General features: G+C 39.7%; 2 protein-coding genes across 2 annotated transcripts in view; both read left to right on the forward strand.

The window, feature by feature from the left end:
* Positions 1-7,712: 7,712 nt before the first annotated feature.
* Positions 7,713-14,076, forward strand: AHSG (alpha-2-HS-glycoprotein). Its single transcript, XM_010010645.1, has 7 exons — positions 7,713-7,981; positions 9,385-9,495; positions 10,743-10,827; positions 11,560-11,723; positions 12,005-12,118; positions 12,870-12,950; positions 13,798-14,076. The coding sequence occupies exons 1-7, from the start codon at positions 7,778-7,780 to the stop codon at positions 14,074-14,076; spliced, it is 1,038 nt and encodes a 345-aa protein (XP_010008947.1). The 5' UTR covers positions 7,713-7,777.
* Positions 14,077-17,751: 3,675 nt separating this feature from the next.
* Positions 17,752-23,168, forward strand: part of FETUB (fetuin B) — a 9,414-nt gene continuing 3,997 nt past the window's right edge. Inside the window, 2 exon segments of the mRNA XM_010010646.1 lie at positions 17,752-17,961; positions 22,345-22,455. Of these exon segments, the coding sequence (XP_010008948.1) occupies positions 17,752-17,961; positions 22,345-22,455 (321 nt within the window).

Raw genomic sequence — 23,168 nt, forward strand, 5'->3', positions numbered from 1 at the left:
GGGAGATACTCACCTCGGCAATTCAGTTGAACAAGAAGGTCTGGTCTTGGCCAGAGACTTGCAGATGGGAGGATAAAATTGGGTTTGATGTTCTCATGAATGAGGGGGAACTGCTTGGAGATACAATGACATATTCAGTAGACCAGCATAGGGAGTAGGATCAGTGGTTGTGCTGAAGAGGATATCATATGGAAATTAGCATATACGAACATTTTGAGCTATAGTGAGAGACAAAATAGGGATTCCAGATATGTTTGGAAGAAAGAAAATTATGATGAAGACCCAGACAAATTGTGCTAACAAAAGAACTCAAAAAGACCCAAGATTCCCTTCAAGAGACAGACTTGTGTGTCAGGGAAAGGGTGCTGCCACCAGCAATGAAGAACTGAAATAATGAATGGAAAAGTCAGAAATCCACTGAGACCAACAGTGCTCAACAGAACAGCAGAGGGGATATGCCAGAGGCAAAGGCTGAGATGCCCACTACAAAATCTTGTAGCCTCACCAAAGCAGTCCTGTGAGTTATCTTTACCTATATTATTCATAAATCCACAAGCACAAAAGCAGTATTCTGCACTAGCCAGTTATATGTACACATTTTAACTGGCAGGATTTAACATCACTGTTAGGTTCAGAGTTTCTGGGCAAAACGTAAACAAAAATATAGCTCTTTTTTCTTTGACATTACAAAACAACAAATTCACAAACACATCAGGAAGAGGTGTTGATGTGCACCTTTTTATATAAATGTGTCACTGGATGTTGTTTTTAATCAGCTCACAATGTTTACATTCACATCTCCCTTTCTTTTAGACACTAAGGAGAAGGTCACTTGGGCACTTGTGTCTGTTCAGAAGGCCTCATGTTTATTGCTTTTGACAGCCTGGAGTCCCTGTTTGCTGTGAAACTGATGTATAAATTAAGCAAGGAAAGCTGTAAGTATAGCTACTTTGTTGTCATAAAAGTCATCCGTACTTTATGTCTAACATGCAAAATTCCTTAAGCAGGAACATCTATGTAATTTCTTTCAAATTCCACTTACTTGGAAAGACCCATTTCCCCTATTGCAAATGTGTTATTAAAATATTGTCTCCATGCTATTGAATCAAAATGTCCCTCTCATGTTTCCCATCCTAGTTCCAGGTTTTATCCATGTAGCAGAGTTGAATAAATGGTGATTTAGGGACATGTAGCAGTAAAAAAACCTTCTTGCTCGTCTGTCTCACTAAAAATAAGTAACTTTAATTTTCTAAAACCCCTCTTGCCTATCAGAATTATGTAAATCTCACTGGGATATTGATTGAGGTTGTCATGCTCCTGAAAGAGTGCTCTAAGGTGAGAAAGCATATCAGTTTGCCATCCTCTCACCTGCCATTCCTTAGTCCTGCCTGTAAGTAACATCATGGACCCTCCTGTCACTCACGCGAATGAGCCTCGACATGGAAAAACATGCACCATTTTCAAAACAGTAGCCCAGTATAAGTAGGTAACAATTTCATGTTCTTAGATTGCCAAGCATGAGAATGAATGTGTAGCTTTTTCTACAAGACTCAGTGGAAAAAGCATGCACTTACAGTGCCAAGAGCAAACTTTGTTTCTCACATCAAAAATGTGTCATTGCAGCTGAGCATGTGGGAATCCAGAGAGCACAGCAGGTTTTCCTAACACTTGCTACTAAATTTCAGGATTTAACTCAGCAAGGGAAGATAACGTGGAGTTATCATGTAGAGTTCTCCATCAAAGAGACTAACAGCATCATAGAACATGACAGCATCCAGACCAATTGTGCATTTACATCTTCAGACATTCTGTAAGTAGAAGAAATTAATGTGGCATGTTTCAATTTGGCTTTTTAAACTGGAGCCATGTGTCTGTGGATACCCTGGTGATGCCAGGACAGTCATTGGTTCTCATAGTGAGTGGAGTTTAAATTCAATTAGGTTGACATGCTGTTCATGGAGACAAGGAGAGGTCAGTTTGACTGCAGGGTGTCTGTTTACTCAGTGCAAAATACCCTGTTTCAGCAGTCTGATGCACTGTTTGCTCCTGCTGTTCAGCTCTGCAGTTTCTTCCCAGGTATCTTGCTTTATTTGTTCTAGGTTCTGATATGGAGCAGTGGTCACGGGGAGCACCCATATAAGCTGTAAAACCAAACTATAGCATAAGGACATAAAGCCGAAAGAAAAACTTCAGTAGCTGCTAATCTCTGATTTCACAGTTGCCACCTATCCATCTCCAACACAGCTTTCCCACACCCATCAAATTGCACAGGCATGATACAGCGAGAACCATGACATCCCTGCAGGGCTGAAGCAAAAATATCCCACTGTTAAGAGCTTCATGGCAACATAAATAACTTTGACCTTGATAAAAGGGTAAAAATGTATAAAAATTTAGGAAGGGGGTGTTACATACCAGGACAGCATAACACGGGGTAAGTCATACAGGGGCTTGAAAACCCTCAACTCAGAAAACTGCTCTTGTTACTGACTGCAACATTAATACACATTGCAGAGAAAATGCGGAAATGGGGAGGAAAATTTAAATCAATCAAAAACTTCACTAAGACAAAACATCTTACATAATCTTCCCACTGGGAGGAGGAGGAGAATAGACTTTCATGTAAAAAATGCTAGTTATGTCACTTGATGTACTTCTGGAAGGCACTGAAGTATTTCAGTGGCATAGACAATAGAAGAGCAAAATAGAACAAGAGAGAACAGGACAGAAATAGACTCAATTGGCTTTGTATGGGAGAGCTAGTCAAAAATCAGAATTTTCATTACAGTAAAAATTTCAGATTTCTTGACATGCTCTTTCAAAAAAGAAAAAAAAAATCAGTACAGTTTTTGAAAATAAACTCCAGCAAATAACATTTCTCTGAAATAATAAATACTAAATCTGGGAGCCCAAATTTCAACCCTTTTAATCATGCTACATCTCCGTTAAGTCCAGGAATCCCTAGATTTTTACTGACTGGCATCTCATTTGTCTGACTTTTAGATTCCTCTAATGCTTATGCTTTGAATAGATCCTTCTACCCAGTGATGTCAAAACTTCTTACAAAATTCAGTGAGTTATTTCAGATCACTGAAGTAAAATGGAAAATAGTTATTTCCATTTTACAGTTAAAAGAAAATAGATATTAACAGATTGAGATCAGAAAGGTTGAGTGAAAAGGAATCTCTAGCTGGGCACCCAAAACTAGAGGCTCCCAAATTAGAGGCCTTGTCTGCACATTTTATTTCTCACAATAAGAAATCTCTCAGCTGCAAATACCACAGCAGACCATGGCACATGATCAGCCTGCCTTCTCTTAAAGATTCTCATATATAGATATATAAATAATTAACATATAATGTTCTACTATTACAGTCTGGTAAAACTGTTCACACTTCACAGGGCTTTTTTGCACCCTGAAATTTCTCGTATGGGAACACTGAGGGACTTGGACTGTAGTGAATCTGAGTCAACTTATATCTGCATAAGATTTGCCTGTATAGTGGAAAGGGACCAATAGGACTATGCAAACCAATTAGTTTAATTTGTCTTGAGGTTTTTCTCAGACCCCTCTGAGTTTTCATACACTTTATTTTTAAATGCTGATTATACTGTCATTTAAGGAAGCCATATGCTGCCTTGACAAGACTGGTCACTTTAACTATCTGACATTTTCCCTGCAGGCATTTTCTTGCTTTAGCATGCAGGTTTCTATGTAGGTGATGGCTATATAGAAGACAGTCCTGATGTTCCAATATCTTGTGAACTCTATGATCCGAAAGTAATGTACTTAATCAAGTGTAAAGCAAAAGGTGATTAAGTTTTGCAGTACTGTACAATGCTTGACTGCTCAGAAATGCATCTTTTGATGTGGTGCAGAGGATTGGAACAGTTCTGTGTGCTTTACCAAAAACTGACGTTTTAGTAATCTAAAAAGAGAGCCTCAGAAATCCCCACAAGTGTTTAACTTTGATCTGAAGCTTTAGGAAGATGATATTTATCTGTTTGCTTGTTTAATTTGTTTGAATTTTAAGCTCTGAAAGGCATCAGCTTGACATCTTGTGGAAGTAATTCTTTGCTTTTTTCCAGATGAGGTTGAGCAGGGGCAGCAAGTTTCCAATCATCACTAGTTGTTCAAAGCATCCAACCAAGAAAAAAAAAAAAAAAAAGAAAGCAAAAAAGAAAACCATCAACTCACCTTCCATTGTGGTTTATATGAATTATTAAGAACTGAGATTCAGAGGACCCTCAATTCTTGAGCATAGAATCAATACTATATTTTATATAACAAGGGCAGTAAACCCAGCTTGTTCTGCTTCCAAGCCTTGTGAAGTCTCTCAGGCAACCTAATTCACTAGGGCCAAAGTCTAACACTACTGATGTGAAAGGTGGATTGAGGTGGATTGAAAACTGGCTGAATAGCTGGGTCTGGAGGGTGGTAAAAAGTGGCCCAAAGTCTAGTTAGAGGCCAGTGTGACCCTCTGGCGGTGTACCCCAAGGGTCAATACTGGGGTCCAGTCCTGTTTAACTTCTTCATTAACAATCTGAATGATGAGGCAGAGTATACCCTCACCAAGTTTGTATATGACAAAAAACTGGGAGGAGTGGGTGATATGCCAGAGGGTCATGCTGCTATCCAGAGGGACCATGACAGGCTGGAGAAATGGGCTTACAGGAACTTCATGAAGTTCAACAAGAAGTCTGAAATCCTGCACCCTGGAGAAAAACAACCCCATGCACAAATATATTCTGGGGCCCACCTAGCTGGAAAGCACTTGGAAGAAACAGACCTGGGGTCCTGTCAGGCATCAAGTGGAACATGAGCTAACAATGTGCCCTTGCTTGAAAGAGGGCTAACAGTATCCTGGGCTGCACTAGGCAAAGTGTTGCCAGCAGTTTAAGGGGGGTGATACTTCACATTTATTCAGCACTGGTAAGGCCACACCTGGAATGCTGTGCCCAGTTCTGAACTCCTCAGTACAGGAGAGACAGGGACATACTGGAGACAGTGCAGCAAAGGGCCCAAAAGGTGGTTAAGGTGCTGGAACATCTCTCCTAAGAGGAAAGGCTGAGAGAACTGGGGCTACTTAGTATAGGGAAGAGAAGCCTTGGGGGATCTTAAAGTATATCAAGACCTGAAGGGAGGGTGCAAAGAGGACTGAGCTCTTTTCAGAGGTACCCAGTGAGAAGACCAAAGGCAATGAGCACAAACTGAAATAGGAGGTTATGTCTGAACATCAGGAAAACTTTTTTACTGTGAAGGTGACCAAGCATGGGCACAAGTTGTCCAGAGAGGCTGTGGAGTCTCCCCCTCAGAGGTATTCAAAAGCCATTTCGACATGGTTCTGGACAACTGTCTCTAGATAGTCCTGCTTGTGCAGTGGGGTTGGACAAGATGACCTCCAGGTGTCCCTTCCAATGTCAACTATTCCATGATACTGTGATTCTGTAAAAGACTTGTTCACTTCAGTGGGGTTGAGATGTGACCTTCTGTCCAGGAGCCCATGGAATTTAGCTCACTTTCTTGTGCTGTAAGAACTATTTTCAGCCACTGCTAATGGACAACTTTTTACTATGTACCAGACGTGAAAGAGAGAGAATAGATCTCCACTGAGTTCAATGAGCAGTTATTTCTGCAATTATTGCCTCTTAAGTGAGGGCACCAAAAAAAGGCTGGTCATGATAAGACACAGGCCTGCAGAGAAATTACATCAGGAATCCCACTTTCAGAAAGGAATACTTAGGCAGATCTGTGCCAGTCTGTATCCAAAAGGTGAAAGGCTCCTTCGTTGTATTACCTGTAGCCAAACTACCTGGTTGCACTTTCAAACTCCATTCCCAAACATAAAAATCAAATAACAATTTCTTCACACATGTAACAGGTCACCCAAAAAGTGCTAGCTGCAAACATTCTGCATTGCACTGAGTATTATTAATCATGCAGGCACATTTTTGATCCTCTCTATGCTAGCAAAGAAATTCATAGTCACCAAGAGGGGAAGGTCTCAAGTAAGCCTACAGAGAAACTGAAAAGAGGTACAGCAGACTCCAAAGCATTTCATTTTTGTCCTGCTTAGTAAAAGAAATACTGTATGCGAGTGACAACAGAGAGGGAAGAAAGAGGATAGTAAATCCTGTTTGCCATTTGAGGTTTTAAGTTGTTCTTTGAAAATGGACCTGAAGTTGACTGAACTGGCTTATATATTATATTTAGAAATTTATATTATATTTAGGCATACTTAGAGCTTGACTGCAGAAATGCTATACACCCTACAGTACTTGCAACTCTGAAGTGGAGAAGATGTAACCTAAGAAACTGAGTAATGACCACACTAAATCTATAAATAATGGTAATTATATGTTACTTAAATGAAAACTAGTTTCAGTGTGCACCTGTTGGAAGTTTACCTCAATGTTTCATATCAGAAAAGGACAAGGGGAATTAAAAGATTGACAGGATAGAAACTGATCCATGGGTTAAAAATAAAGAGTAAATTACTTCATTTCTAAATAAATTTGCCATGATTCAAAAGATACCCACAAGGAACACCCAGAATATGTTTTTGGAACACCAAACCTTCATCTTTTAAGTGTTCTAGGCCAAACTCAAGAAGCCAAATGATCATCCACACAAGAGAACAAGTGCCAAACAACACCTGCTTCAAGTGTCAGGAAGAAACAAATCATGCTTAGAGCAAATTTTTATAGCAAGAGAGAGGAAAAGCCTTTCTTTTCCCCAGGAATCTCTTCAGTATGCAAATCCTAGTATCCAAAACTCACCTCATTCCATACAGCTCAAGAAAATCATTCCATCTTTTTAGTCTTTTCCCATTCTCCTTCTTCATCACTAAATGTGTCCAACTGAACCATTTCTATTCTGATACATTGTAGAAGCTATATTCTGCTCCACAGAACACTTTTGTTATCCAGTTACTGTTTCATTAACATGTACACTGTGAATGTAAATATAAGCAGGGGTCCAGCACTCCTGAGCATTTAAGCAGCTGATTTTCATCTACATTTTCCTTAAAACTCTTTTGTGCCCTTTAGGTCCTTCTGCCAAACCCTCAAATCTGTACAATACATCCCAGAAAAATTTCTGCAAGATGCCTGGCTTTGCAAAATAAAATTCCAGGAACTACTGGAAATATTCAGATTATCCAGAAAAAGAAAGAGCTGATGCAAAAGATTTAGCAACTATGTCTCATTTCCTATTCAAAATTAACTCAGTAGCGAAAGTTGCTATACAATTATATTTGCTGTTAAATGTGATCCTTAGAACTGTTTCAAATTCCATTTTTAGTTTATCATGTAACTGATCTCACAGTTTAGACTGGTGTCTAGTGAGATTTTGGCCCTGACAGAATGTGTCCTGTTTACAAGAAAGCTCAATTAGCTCTAGCCTCTCTACATAGTGAACAGGAGGGATCATATTCCTCTTGCATGTACTGTATTTGTTTAGTAGAAAAATATCTAAAAATTCTGTTAGATTTTTGCTGACGGTTTCTTCTTTAGCTGCTTTAGCAGACTTCGCAATATCCTACCTGATAAAATTTACTTTGGCCAATATTAATCAGTCAGGTTCATGTCCTAACATTTACTTTTCTCTTTTGTTGTTTGCAATGCCTCTTGGAACTGGGACAAATATCAGATGTGCTCATGCAAAGTCTGTGGTATGTACTATATAAATGAGACCCTAGTTCTAGCAACCTAGCTACCATCTGAACAGTATTCTTAGAGCCTTATTTCTGAAAGGGATTGGTTTTCCTCAGGTGTCATGAAGGCACTAGTAGCTTTAATATTGCTTGTTCAGCTTCCAATTCACAAGGCTGTACCAGCAGCTCCCCCTGCTCCCTTGGGCTGTGATGACCCAGAATCTGAAGCAGCAGCTGAAGTAGCTGTGAGTTATATTAATGGCCACAGTCAGCACGGATACAAGTTTGCCTTAAACAGAATCGAGAATATCCGCGTGCTACCCCAGGTAAGTGAGGAGCTTGCAGGCAGAGCACTGTGCTAACCTGGACATGCTGGAAATGACCAACAAGCCCTGCCAAGGGCTGTATTCTCACACAGGGTAAATCAGCATGGCTCTATTGATTTAAATGGGGCAATGCCACCTGGTAGCAGTTGAAAATCCAGGTCACTGGAATGTATCTCTCAAAGAGCAGGACAGACAGAGGGGGAGAGAGAAACGTTCAGATCTTTTTGTACAGTGCTCAAAAGGACTGAATATAGAAATGCTATATGCTTGCTAGGGCAGGTCCTTCACAGTGCTGATTCATGAGCCCAGTAGCTAATCTGAAGAAGAATTGTGAAGATACTCTTCATGATGCAGGTAATTATTTATTGGCTAAACACATACTTATCATAATTCCATGCTATTAGTGATTTTGTAGTAGGCATTAATTTTACCTAATATCTTGTTGAGCTGACAAGGAAGCTGAATGGAAATAACTGCATCTTATTTTCACTAAGATGTATTGCCATCACTGTAAGCATCTAGAAAGGACATAGAAATGGTCATGAATACAATGTATGTGCCCATTCAGAACCTTTGATTCTCTCAAATCATTGAAAACGGTCCCAAGTATCAACATGACTGAAACTCCATGGTTGTTTTCTACTTGTTATGAGAGAGAGGATACTGAAGTCATTTACAAAAGACTAATGACATTAGAAGTGTGCCTACAGTTACACACACAAAAACACGGGTGACACTGCTTTGATTATATTTAATACTTTCATACTAAAATAACTTTATTGGTTTAAATGGAATTGCTCATGACTCAGAGTCAATCTTGGTGCTAGCTAGGGAACTTCACTTCTGCCCTTCCCCTCACATGTGTTATGTTATAGTTGCAAAGATTCAGGAGCAACCATAAAAGATCCTGCAGTCTATAAAAAACATGAGTATTGGGGCTGGAACTTAGCCCCAGTTACTGGTGTAATTCAGTGTCATTCCAATGGACTAAATGGGACAGACCAATGTGCACCAGTGTTTATTTGGTATCTGGTTATAGAAACATAAAAGTTTTTCATCAATAAAGTCAGATGTTGTTTTTTTAAAACTACCCAACAAAATAAAATCAAGTTAACTTAAGAGAACTGACCACTACATACAGGCTGGACTTTCCAACATTTATAGGCTAGTTCCTTAGCTGGAAAAAATCAGTGTGACTGTCTTGACCACGACACTTCAGCTAAAAAAACTCTGTCCTGCTTCTTATGATGTTATATAGTAAAGACATATTCAGTTACTCTAGTGTATACCTGGAGCTACCCAATGACAGTCAGCAACAGAGACCACAGTTCAGCTCCAGAAAAGAAATCTGGTCATGTTTTGTGAAGTAATTACTACAGTTCCTGTGTTGGGTTTTTTTCCAGGGGCTGAATAATGACATAATATTTCTTGAACTTGACTTACTGGAGACCACATGCCCCATTCTCAGCCCTACACCTCTTCCAAATTGCACAGTAAGGAGCTTCACAGAACATGTGAGTATCTAAAACACTACTAGCTTGGTCCAGATGTGTATTTTCAGTACACTGATGCTAGAGGCTATCATCAGTTAGATTTCCAAGCAAATGTTGTATCACTGTAACAGTTTATAACCACCCAACCACTTGTAACCTCCTTGATGATTTTGTTGCCTTCATGTCATGAAGGATTTCACTTCTGGTTTTGTTTCATGTTCTTTTATGTGAAGAGGACAGGTCACTATCAGCATAACATTCCACATACAGTTCATGGATGCCATGAGCCTTGTTTAGGGCCTCCAGATTCAGCCCTCCATGGTCAGTCCAGATGTCACTGCATCATTGTGAACCATAGACAGGGAAGGTTGTGAATCTGTGCACAGATTCACAGCCTTTCCTTTGGCTACATGTGGGGTGTTATCTAGCAAAATTCTTTCAAGTCTAGCCACCTAGTCCTGGTCCAGACTGCAGAAGAGCTATTCCCTTCAGACAGGGCTCTGCCTTCAAAGTAATGCTCAGCTGAAATTTACTGGCCTCAAGTATTTTCTTCTTATGCAAGTGCCACCCAGCTGTGAAAAGCTTTCCATAACCATAGAGTGGAAGTGTTGTCTGAGTACAGGCAACTCTGGTTTCTAAGCAGAAAACTTAGAGAGCAATTGACAATTTAAGCCTGCTGTTTCTAGAATGGGGCCCAATTCACAGAGCTCATGACTAAATTTGAATCATGATCCACCCCTGTATTCATCAGGGCTCAGATCCCATTTTCCATCCTGGGGGAGGGAACTCTAACTGTTCCCTCTTCCCAGAGACTTCAGCTTTGCCTTTGACATCTCCTCCCCTGCTGGATTGCGTTGCATGTGAGCCAGCTCGCACAAGGCAGCACACTCTGCTGTTACCATGGCCACTGACCAGCTGAGATTAGTAAGAATGTTATCAAACAGCTCTGCAGAAGGACTTAATTCAAAAGTATTCATATTCTTCGCTCTTTATGAGAGAGGAACCTGAATTAAATGTCCATAATCTGGCTACAGTGGCACTTCTGATACTTTTAAGATCCAGATTTGGATCCAAATGTTGCAGCTCTGGTCTGCATTTTACAAAATCACAGACACCTGGACACGCCTTAGCAGTGCATTTGCAATCAGACTGATTTTACCAGGAACACTCTGCCGGGATCTGTTCTTTTGAATGCAGTAATAGTCACTCTTTTCAGAAATTCCTATTTATCTGAACGATGTAACCCTTTGATTTTTGTCTCTCTCCAGGCAGTTGAGGGTGACTGTGATGTCAAATTGCAGAGGGTGGATGGAATGTTATCTGTACTTGCTAGTAAATGCCACTCACATGCAGGTAAAGACTCTGTTATTTAAGTTTGAATCTCATTCCTTCACCTACAAACCAAGCCCTCTCTCTGCTCCTTTTTATTGTGACTATTAAGATACTATAAGACTCTCTGGGGATCAAGGCCCATATTTTACCCAGAGTTTACTGGTACTGAGACTTTTCACTCAGGAGTTTAGCCTGGAGCGTGATTCCTTGTTGGTGTGAATTTACTAGAGCTTGCTGATATTCAGAGTTCCTTTGCCAGATGCAGCTTATTTACTAAATCCAACATTTTCAATATTGCCACGGGAAAGCATGGTCTACATGAGATCTCTTTGCTCTGTATGAGACATCTTCAGTACTACTTTCAAAACTGGTGAATGAATTAAATAGCACACACACACACATACAAAAAATCCCCAATAAATTAAAATATCTTCATTTTTCCACCATTTCTTGCGTGAGCTGATACATATTTTCATTGGTGTCATAGACAGTCTGCTTGAAAGAGCATTTATTAAAACCTGAGTAAGAACATTCAAAATGTGCTGCTGAAGTCCACAGCACTTTAACTTTCAGACTTGAACACGGCAAGTCGTATAAAACACTGCCATCTACAGTCTGTACTGCAAAAATTCCTTCTGCTATAATTTGGGACTGATCATGAAACAGTATTTTCTGTGACTGAATAGGTCTACAATGCCTTTCAAAACAACCTACAATTGAATCGAAACCTAATCCGTTTGATTCCTCCTGCAGACTCAAGTGAAGATGTTCTCCAGCTCTGCCCTGACTGTCCACTGCTAGCAAGTTTGAATAACACTGAGGTATTAACAACTGTTACAGCTGCACTCAATGACCACAATAGTAAAACTGCTGATGCTTACCTCAGACTCCTTGAGATTGGAAGAGCCAGAATACAGGTAATTGACAGAACTATATGTGCCTTCCATTTGAACAGAATATTTCTTCAGTGGTAATTGTACAGTGGTAACTAGGCATGTCTGCAAACAGACTGACCTTGCTCTTATTCGTCCTACTGAATTGTTCTTGATTTCCTAAGCATTTTGTGTCATTTTAGCTACAGGATTCTTTTTCACTTCAGTGAGAGATGCAGAGTTAGAAACCACAACATTTGCCTCTTATCTTTTGTCAGCAGCGCTCTCAGTGCAAAGTCATTTAAACAATTTTCCTGTTTTAACAGTATCACCCAGCACATGTTGTCTCTGTTGAGTTTGCTGTGGCTGCCACAAACTGCTCAGCAGAAGTCGCTAAAGTTAATGTGGAGGCTTGTCAACTGCTGCCTGAAGATCAGTCTGTAAGTAGAGGTGGAAAAGCGGCATACTGTTATGTGCTCGCAGTTGTGCAGGAATAGCCCTTTGTGAAGATGAAAGTGCAAGAGTGGTATACCATCATGATATGCTTTTCAATATATGATTCCTAATGCTATATCACACCTTTCTTTTCTCTCTAAAGTATCTGGACTGAATACTGATGTATTTGAATACATTTCAAAAAGGCTTGAGAATCAAAACATCTTAACGTCTTTAATACAAAATATTTTGAAACAACAGAATATACATTATTTTTTCACTCTTCTTATCATGAACACCTGAGAAAATCAGGGTCTTTGTACTGGGCAGTACACAAACACGTAACAAAAGGGCAGACTGTTTCACCTTCCTATAATTTAAGTGCAGTCATTTTGCTTTGTTCTGACATACAGGCTCTTGAGAATTATACTGTACACTTTATAATGCTAAAATTCTTTTGCTTCTGATGAAATTGAGTCCTAAGCAGTTTTAGCAGGTGGGAAGATTCCTATATATTCTTTCCCTCCCTCATATCCAGACATTATTCTAAAAGAACACAGGAGTTTCACTTATTTGCTGGTTAGGCATTTAAACAGCTTGGTTTTTTTGTCCAACAGACTAAAAAGCAAGCACTTTAAGGCTCAGGTAAAACATGAAAAGATGTAGCCATTTCTAAATGTACTGATTTTAAAAATTGTAATGCAGGTCTCCTCTATTTTATAACTATTTTCTATTTACTACATTCTGTTTTGCCAGAATTTTGGTTTCTGCACAGCAACAATGGTAACACGCCCCTCACAGGATCTCAAAGTGGACTGCCAGCTCTATGGACATCAGGTACGAACTCCAGATATTTGCTTCCTTTCTAGAGTATTCTAGCCTACTAAACTGTTAGAAACAACCACTCTGAGTTTACCTCTTTCGCTGTCTGTGACAACTTGAGTTTAACTTACTATCCTAAAAAACCAAGGTAAGGTTGCTTCCGATTATCCTATGGATTTCTGTGCCAGGTGTTATGTCATCTCTGCCATCCATGCTTTTTTCCAGTTTTTCCTCCTAACTATCTGGAAGCTTCACATGTCTGATTGAGACAAGGGAACCAAACTCTGCTCAGTTAGGGGGATGGGGCAGATAGATCTAAAACATAAAAGACCCATTCTGGTAGATGAAATCAGCTGGATTTTGTTTTACTAGTAGTCCTTAGATGTGACTGAATTCAGGGAGCCTGACCTGCACTGCTATAGCAACAGGAGGGAAACGTATACATGCTAGACCAGAGTGCTCTCCAGGTAGTTTAGTCTCCATTTAGTTTGAGAAGGGCTAGGTGGTGGTTGAATACTTTCTACGGACCAGAGCTCTTGGTAACACAAGAGCTGTCTAGGAGGTATATGAAAGGAAGAATAAGACAGCTGGTTTTGAATGTTTCACCAGCTGCATAGGTGGCTCTGAAGGTTTGCATAGCACAAAATCTGGCACTAATAATCCACCAGATACTAAAAATGTGTTCCTGGTCTCCTGTGTATGCGTTAAAATGCAAATCAAACTTCTGTGGCAGTCAGGAATATTTTCTACCTGACTGGAGGTCCATATCTAGTTAGGAGCAGGGTACCTACTAAGAGGTCAATGATGTTTCTATTATGAGCCCCAAGATACTGAACACAAACACAAACTTTTTCTTTTCCAGCCTGGAGTTACTTACTCTCAACCAGGCCAAGACACATCAGCTGGACTGGCGCCCAGTGTTGTACAAGGCTTCACAAACCACAATCTCAGGCTTTCCCACAATAACCCTGTTGCATCTGAATCCAGCTCTTCAGAATTTCCTACTTCCATGCTGTCTGCAAAACCTGTAGCAAAGAGAGCAGTTGCAGAGGTTGCTCAGCATGACAAAGTACCTCGCCCGGTTGGCTTTGTGCCTCCTCCCTCTCCATGCCCTGGGAAGATTCACCATTTCAAGATATAGGCTGTGTTACAGACACAGCAACCCAGCTAAGTGAAGGATCAGTGTGCAGCAGCAGCATCAACACACAGGCCACAGCATCAAGTACAAATAGGTGAGAATGCTTACTCTGAGCCTAAATTGATTTTACCCTCCAGAGGGCAGAGCTGTGGCCAGCATCTTGCAAAGGCCTGGTTCAAAATATAGATGACAGCTACATATAGCAGTTCTTTTCTCTACATACAGGGATGCTCTAGTTAAAATACAGAAAATATTGTTTCAATTAAACTTTTGTAAGACCTATACAGCAGTTGCAGCTTTGTGATAGAAACATCACCTGAAAGGTTACTTCACAATAAAATGCTCAACAGAAACGCTTTGGTATCTTCTATCTGTATATATTTTCATTTAGTTGTCGAGTATCTCCTTCACAGCTTTATGAGTCATATTCTAGGCTTGATTTCAAAAACAGTAAGCTCCTGCACTTCTCATCAGCTTCACTGGGATGTGTGGGTGCTGAGCACTGCAGAAAATCAGGTCAGTCCTTTCTTTTGATCACACACCAGTAACCCTGAAGAAGTGGCAGGAAAACATGTATTTATCCCTTCCACCTATAGTGTTCCCTAGCATGTACCTACTTTTATTATCCACCAGAAGTACTTCAATACTTTTGGACATGGCATAAGAGCATCCATGTCTATGAAAAGAGCAAAGAATCAGGACACAATCAGTGCTGTGCAGGCTGAAAGCTTCAAGCCTTCCAGCCAAACAGAAATGCGTTCTCTGTCTCCAGCAAATACACAGATGCACTACGATCATGTGTACTGCATGTGCTATGTGCGTATGAAGGAATACCAATTCAAGAGAATAAAAATATATCACAGACATGTATCTCATAGAACAGGAGTCAGACAGTGATGGCAATTTACCATTGCCCTAGCAGTCAAATCTTCCCCAAATTTCTGACACATGTTAGAGGCAAAATCTATTCTAGGTAGAAAAGTAATAAGAGACAGGGGCCAGAAGGATCTTAACTGTCAGCCAGACTGGAATTCTGCAGGCCCCAGGGGAGCAGTCTCAAAGACACTCATGAATCTTTAACCAAGAACAGTACTTGCTACAAGGTAATTATCATGCAGGCAGCAAAAGCTGCAGAACACATGTCATTTCTGAACTGTTTCAAATAACCTATCCTGTTCTCCTAGTTACAACTTTCCAGTATTCAGTAAGCAACACAACTAACATTTGTTCTTGGTGACAGTGCAACAAGTTGCTATACAGAAAGGTTCTGCTCTGTTATGTCAATAGGGAAAGGAAAAGCCATAGGCACTTGAAACAGTGCTTCAACTGGGTGTATGGAAGGGAAATAAAAAGGACAGTCAGCCCAGACCATAAGCTGTAGTCGAACGTGATGGCAACATACTGATGAGAAGCTCTCCCCATGAAGGCAGCAGCTCTCATATTTCAAGAATATGCTGAGTTCTGGCAGGAAGTGTGTTGCAGACAATTGCACCAGCTACTGCCAGTCAATTGCTAAGTGATTTTTTGCTTCTTTGTAAAGCAATGGCTCCAGTATGTTCTGCATGTAGCTATTCATTCAAAAAGTGCTAGTACTAAGCTATAGAAATTTCTCAAAGGGGTAAGTGGTCCTCCCATCCCACTGCATGAGACACAGTACAGGATTTAATTAAATGGCTATTGTTATGATCTGCATTACTATAACACCAGATACATGAGGATTATTTTTTAACTCACCTGGAGCAATTGGTTTTCCTACCTTTTGTATTTTAAAACTAGGAATTGCCTTAACCGTACAAATTGTCTTGTATATAATGAAGTGGGCACTAAGTTATAGAAGAGACAGTGTTTTCCAGACTTAGAAAATTCTTTATCTGATGGCAGAAACAGAATGTTTATAAAAGGGATCCCTGCCCATGGGGATCTTTGAACTCCAGAAATGCTGCATTTTCTTGTTGTCTTTTCCAAACACACAGAGCAAGGATATGTAGCAGAACACATGCAGCCTCCACACTTCACAGATGTTCTCCTACTCTTGGGGTAACTATTCCATTGTTTCCTAAAACAGGGATGGGAAAAGGAAAAAAAAAAAAAAAAAGGCAGAATTGTTCTGGGCATTCCAATTAGTAGCTGCACCTCATCTTTCTTCTCCTTAACATTTGCCCTCCTAAGGACACATTTTTCCCTCTAAAGGATACATTTGCCATGACTGCTTTGTTTCCCCCCAGAATGGCCTCGTATTCATGCACCTACACCTTAGCACCAGATTCAGTATTTAATAATAGATTCTATGAGCAGCAAGTGTTGAAAAATGGCAATACATAAAATACAAACGCCTCCTTTCCCGAAATGCAGCATAAGTAGCTTTGCCAGGTCTGCATCACTAGCTGACAACATTTTTCAGTTTTTTCAAACACTGTTTTGCTAAAGCATATGTACTTCATGTGCTGCTTTGGTTGGACATGCTCAGATTTCCCAGCTGTGACCATGTTTTGAGGTCAGCTACTTCAACAGAGAAAATTTTTCCTTTCCAGTGGGAGGAAGAGTGCAAGGAACAGTCGGGGATATAACAATTCCCCATTATAAGAGGCACCAACACAGTCAGTACTAACTGGCACCTATCTCCATAGAAATGCAATGTACCATATGGATAAAGAAAATGAGTTATTATCCTTTAGCTCCAGGGGAAGCATTCCCAAGCACGAGGAACAATGTGTGTGAGTCTGCATTACTGCTTCTGCTGTTCCCGTACTATGGCTACAGCAGCGGTTCTCAACATTCACCCCTTGTGTCCTTTCCCTCCAGGATACAGTCCATACATTATCCCTCACCCTGAGTTTGCAAAGCAACTGGTGACACATGAGGAGGCTCAGTCTAGCAAACATGTGCCCCTTCCGACCAGCTATCTGAGTTTTCCACATCTGCCACCAATCAAAGTCTTCTTATAAAAGTTTCAGCCCCAGTGCTGTTGCAGGTCTTCTTGGCTTTATGTATAATCCCACCCAGCTTTACATAGACATGCCATGGGACAGGCTCGGATGTCTCCCAGAGGAACATGCTTTGAGCACTTCTGGACTAAAGAGCTGAGGTTCTTTATACCACCAGTAAAACCCCATGACAATATGTAAAATTTTTAACTCGCCAAACTTTACGTTAGTATTAAATAGAGACAATTATGTCCTTCACTTGCGCTTTCCCTGCCTCACTCAATGCAACCCTCAAACCTAAAGGTACTCAGTGTCATCCAGCAGATAGTTGTGATCATAGGGACTTCCATGACAGAAAATGAGGGCCAGGGAAACAGTCCTGCATGTAGGTTTATTTAAACAGTTCTGCTTTCTTAAGAAAGCAGCTTTGCAGGTATATTCTTGTCCCTTGCGATGAGGTCAAAGTTATATGATCTGCCCAGTGAAGTCTGAATTGGAAATGTAAAGCCAGAAGGAGAAAGTGCTCTCTGGTCTCAGAGGGAGCAACAACACTTTTGTAAAACCTTGTAATCATTGACGTGGTGTTTGCTGTTGCAGCTGTAGGTTTAAAGATGATGGTCAGTATGTAATAAAAAGGAGATACAAGTTTACAAAGAGACACAGCTCCATTACAAATATCTGGTATTTCATGCAAGTCTCAGCTCCTCCCTACTGACTTACCATTCTCATCTGCTGCACTGGTTTACTATGCAGAATGGTTTTACTTGTTTCAGTGCTCTTTGGCATACAGGCGCTTTGCTCCTAGGCTGCCAGGAAAGCACAAGCTGCATTGCTTTCTCTCACCTGTGATGACACTGCAGCAGAGAAGGCTGCAGATCTGGCTCTTTGCCAGATCAATGCTGACAGAAAAGAGGGCTACATACTCAGCCTGTACTGAATTTTCAGTGTCCAAGAGCATCCTCAGGTAAGTTGCCTGTTTGTTCTGTATCAGTTTCTCCCATGAAGAGCGCTGTGTCTATCACTATTCCTTAGCAATATCTATTTGAACTAAGAAATATTTCAAGAGGCAAATGCAAAATTATATTCAGAGGACTTCGGAGGCCATGTCAGCTTTATGCACAGGTGACTAAGAACAGTTTCATCACCACTGTGAGCAATTAAGAGCAAATCTCAGTCACGATTCTCTGCTGCCTGCCCCTGGAAAAGCTCGAGGCATCAATTCAAATTTAGTATGAAACACCACTACTCTGATTTAATTTCATTTTACACCTTCCTCCCACTGCCTTGAGCAGTTGGAGTGCAACGACTGTTAAGTCATTGTATGTTTTGCACAAAAGATGTAAGCACAAACAGGTGTAAACGCACACAGCTTGGGACCAGGGAATTCCTTCACAGACGTCCAAATGATGACTCATTCTCCAGAAGAAATCTGAAACCATTTCAAGTACAAAAATTATACTGGAAATACTCATATCTTCAAGTATCTTATTTCTCTACGTGTGCTTAATTTGTTATTAATTTGTGTTACAATAGCTGAATCTACTGGTATTAGCCAGGGACAACTTGAAAGGAGTGCACAAGGCCACAAGACATATGGTATGGTGGAAGCATGTACTAACATTCCCTGCCATGGCTTGCTCACGTCTATAATCTTAACCTGAAAGGCTGAATTCTCAACCTTTAAAGAAAATCAGGCTCATTGCCAGATGTTTAAAGATCTGTACCGCAATATGACACTACCTGCTGCTCTCACAAGGACATATTTTTTGCAGACATGCTGTGGCCTCCAGCAATCTGAGATCTCACAACTATAGATGTGCACTTCACTATGCTTTGCACTATGTTCTCGACATTGCTTTGTTCAAGTGACAGAATGTGCCCACTAAGCAACTGGATCAGATCTCTTGACCATGGGATGCCTCTGAGCTGGCACAGAACCCATATCATCAGTCATGGAGTCTCGTACTTAGATCCCTTGGGGCTATTTCTTACTGACAATAAGTAGAGCACCCCTATGCCCACACTGGAGTGCAGCGTGATGGGAGCAGCCATGTTGTAAACCACTTAATTCATCTCCATGTTTCTCCCTTCACCTGTGCCAAGTATATCTCAGCACAGGAGAATTTTCATCCTTGTTTGTGATTTGATCTGTCACTTAATTCTCTAGAGGTTTAACTTATTGCTTTAGGGTATGCTTTGCTCTTTGTTCATTTAGGATTTTAATTTTTTTTTTTTTTTTCATTTAATATGCTTACCCCATAAATAATTTCTTTCAAGACACTGCAATAACAAAGTAGACAATCTAACCCCTTTGCCACATTTTTGCTGCTTCTGGGACTGAGTACATATGAAGCAGTCAGCTATGAATATGAAGCAGTCAGCTATGACAGGGATGTTCATGGGCAGTAACAACCTTCTGCAACCTTCTATTCCACTCAAGAAAATGAAGAAAACTCTTCTATTTTGTGAGTCAATGGTCCTTCCTCCCATTTTTTTACCAGTACTCAGGATAAAAACATTTTCAAAGTTACTTCAAATTCAAATCTGCCCTTAAGCAACCTACAGTTCAGTTTTGCTCTAATTGAAACTAATGAGCCATCTGCTATTAACTTATATCCAAGTAGGACAGAGCCTTTCTTTCATACAAGATACTTATGATTAGATTCACTGACAGACACTTAACCAAAATTACAAAACATGTCAAAATATTTCATTTCTTTCTCTTGCACGAGGTCACCCTGCCACAAAGGCAAAGGTGCTGCTGTCACATTTTTTCTGACTCCCGGGCTCCCCAGCATGCATTCCAGTGGCAATCCGAGCAACAACACTACTGAGGAAGGGATCTTTTTGGCAATGCAGAAAAGACAGAAGGTTTTATTCAATACTAAGCAGATATCAAAAGGCCTTTGCATAATGGTCATTTAATGAAAATTAAAGTAAGGATGATGAAACCTTCAGTGATCTGCTGAGCTCTGAATAAACCCCAAATTATCCTTTCCCCAGTGGAGGATGATACATACAGAAGCAAGCAGACAAAAAAATATGTAGAATTTATAATAACCTCATGTGCATATTGGAGCTAGTATTATACAAGACAGCTACATGCAACAGGAAATTTGGTCCACCCTGGTTGCATTTAGAATTTCCAAGATCACCAAGCTTCACAATCAGTCTTTATGATTCATCTGAGTAAACCCATCTACCTCAAACACTTGATTCTGAGAACATTTCTTTAATGAGATATGTGTATGCTTTTGCCACCAGAATACCTGAGCAACCAGCTTGAAAGCTAGATCATCAGTCCCAACTTTGGGGCTCCTTAAAGATACACATTTTTCTTGGTTATTACTTCTTCATGCAGGATAGTCTTAATAATGTTTTTTTCATCCTAGAGGATATACTTAAAGTTACAAGCTTGTACTAAATGCTGCACTACTCAAAAAAACCCCATATTTTCAGCAAATGGCAATTACTCTTTGACCAGTCTTAGTTTCTGTTTACTGGTTTAACCAACATTAGCTCACAGTAAGGAGATGTATCATCATGGTATTTAGGTACCTTGTACATAAACAGAAAATTATGACTAGTTCTTTCCTCAGAAAAGTGTGGGGATACTGTCATGCCACTGTGCACAGGGCTGCTGCACCTCAGCTTCACTCTTTGTCAAAACAGCTTTTGATCTTTTCACAACCTTCAAAACAACACAGATAATTAAACCTCAGGATTATTATAGACAAACCCTGAGAGCTCAGTGTAAGAAATTACCAGATTACTTCATAGAACACATAGGGAAAAAAGAGGATATGAAAATACAAAAAATCATATAAAACATCATAAGTTGCATATGTAAGAATAGAACTTAGAGACAAAGCTAACAATTTACTCATTCTTTATATTTATTTTTAATTTCTTTTGCTCTTTAATATTCAAAGGACTTATATTAACAAGTATACATAGTAGAGCTTACACAAAATCACCAACCCAGTCTCTTTCAAGAGATCTCTATAGTGTGACCAGAATAGTTTTTATCACTTGGTCTACTCAGAACTCAAGAACGGATACCTCTTAGTGTTTTTCCAAGCAATATAAAAACAAAAAAACATCAGTACTCCAGCCTTTAGATGCCTCTATGACTGGTCTTTAGTCACTGTTGAACAGAAATCGAAACTGAAGCCAAAATTGTAGAGATACTGGTCCCAGACTTCCACAACACTCTTACCCTATAAAGCGTTTTCTTCATGAACAAGTGAAATCAAGTAGGAATGAAAGAATACTGCTCTCATTCAGTTTTCAGCAAAGACATAATCTCAGTCTAAACATGCAGCTAACACTCACATCTAAGTTCTTTAAGATGGATAAATGACAGTTGCTCTCTTTCCTGTTTTCCACTACAGAAAATAAACTCTGACCCTACTAAGCTGTATCCTTGATAAATATCCTGGAAAGGTACTTACCCACATCTACAGTATTAGCAGAACCAGGAGCTGCACCATGCAGCATCTTGTCTTTCTGTACCACATGATGTAATTACTATATATAGATAGCTGTTCTTTTATTCTTTCCCTGTCTCTCTGGCATGGAAACACATTTGCCCAAAAGTTGAGCCCTAACTACTTTGTGCACCTGTGCTGCAGTGAACTGAAGTTTCTGGACTTACACACAGGCCCAGAATTCAAGCATTGAACTGAAGCTTTAAGTAAGTCACAAACATGCACGGTCTCACAGGACTTTCTGGCATCTGAGAGAATATTTAAGTTAACTGCATAAATACAGTCATTGTCTCTTTATGGCAAGTGCCAAGCATCCATACTTGGAGAAGACACTACTCTAAGAAATAAGATATTTTTGTTTCTAATGGCTGAGAATGATCTCTGTTGGCAGTTTTGTTTTTGTTTTGGAGTGTTTGTTTTGGGTTTGGATTTTTGGGTTTTTTTGTTTGTTTGTTTGGTTTTTTGTGGTATTTCTCACCTCATTCTTATTGAAGGTAAAATAACCTGCCTTTCAAATCTAATCATAAAATGCAGTTGACAATGGAAACATCACCATGTTTAGTCCTTATTCTTGGGTTCTGGTTGGTACCAGAATCAGAAGGATAAAAATTACTCCAAAAGACTTTTCTTTAATTAAAGCTGGCTAAATGCAGGCCCAAGCCTGTTCTAACATGGCCTGAATCTCTGGCCATTCTCAACATGGCCACTCTTGAGAATTTGTCCCACAGAACATCAAGTTTTCAGAATATTTGTGTGTCCCACCTCTGTGTTTTGTGTTTCTCCATCTCTGCCTTTTATGTGCCCCTACTTTGTTCTATACAAATCTGTGATATTACCTTTTCTGGTTTTGTTTTCAGGAGATCACTGGTTCTGTCTTCTGTCTCATCTTGGATGTAGTAGGTACCGAATGCCATGTACTCAGCAAAAAGTTGTGGAAAAACTGTATAGCCAGATTTGATCATACAACTGTAAAGATTTTATTTTCTTGTTTAATCTCAGGTATGATGAGTTACTCAAGTACTACTGATGAGAGCAAAACCCCTACACATGCATTTTTAGTAGGCAGCAGAGCTTAGAAGAAATCAAACTCCATTTTTAAGGCCACCATTTTCTAATCAGTTTCAAGACTGGTAAGTTTCATTTTTTAAAAATGAAAATTAAAAGAAAGTTTTTGACCAGAGCTAATAAGCAAACATAACTAAATAGCCACGCTAGGATACTATTTAGAATAAATAGTTTACTTTTTATAGCAACTCTGTAAGAGTTTATTTTAAACGCAGCCTGTCAACAAGGGAATAAAACAAACTCACTTTTATATAACATGAGATTTTTGATTTAGCTCTATTCCACTTTTATTCTGACAACTTTGCAAAAATTGCCATGAAAGAGTTGGAAAAAGAAAGCTCAGCAAGATACACTGCAAAGACAGAAAGTGATCTAAGACTGTTGCTACAGGTGACCAAAAAGATTCTGAATGAGTGAAAAAAACTAAAACCAAAACCAACCCAAACCCTCACAAATTAAGAATGACAGGAAAGAAGCTTCATGTGGAAAAAAAAAAAATGTTATGATTACATTGTTCTGAGCTGCTTCTTAGGTCAATCAGATTTTACTTTTAAATTAAAAAACTGGAAAAAATGGAAAGACTTCCGCTCACTTCTACTTGCAGAGCTTTCAGCAG

This window comes from Nestor notabilis, unplaced genomic scaffold (assembly GCF_000696875.1).
Source record: "Nestor notabilis isolate BGI_N333 unplaced genomic scaffold, ASM69687v1 scaffold2603, whole genome shotgun sequence".
Taxonomy (NCBI): Eukaryota; Metazoa; Chordata; class Aves; order Psittaciformes; family Psittacidae; genus Nestor; species Nestor notabilis.

What these genes read in the sequence shown, in the direction of transcription:
- AHSG (XM_010010645.1), top strand. Translation starts at nt 7,778, where the DNA reads ATGAAGGCACTAGTAGCTTTAATATTGCTTGTTCAGCTTCCAATTCAC. An exon ending in TTGGAAGAGCCAGAATACAG is followed by an intron (nt 11,724 to 12,004) that starts GTAATTGACAGA and finishes CTGTTTTAACAG; the next exon opens with TATCACCCAGCACATGTTGT. An exon ending in TGCTGCCTGAAGATCAGTCT is followed by an intron (nt 12,119 to 12,869) that starts GTAAGTAGAGGT and finishes CTGTTTTGCCAG; the next exon opens with AATTTTGGTTTCTGCACAGC.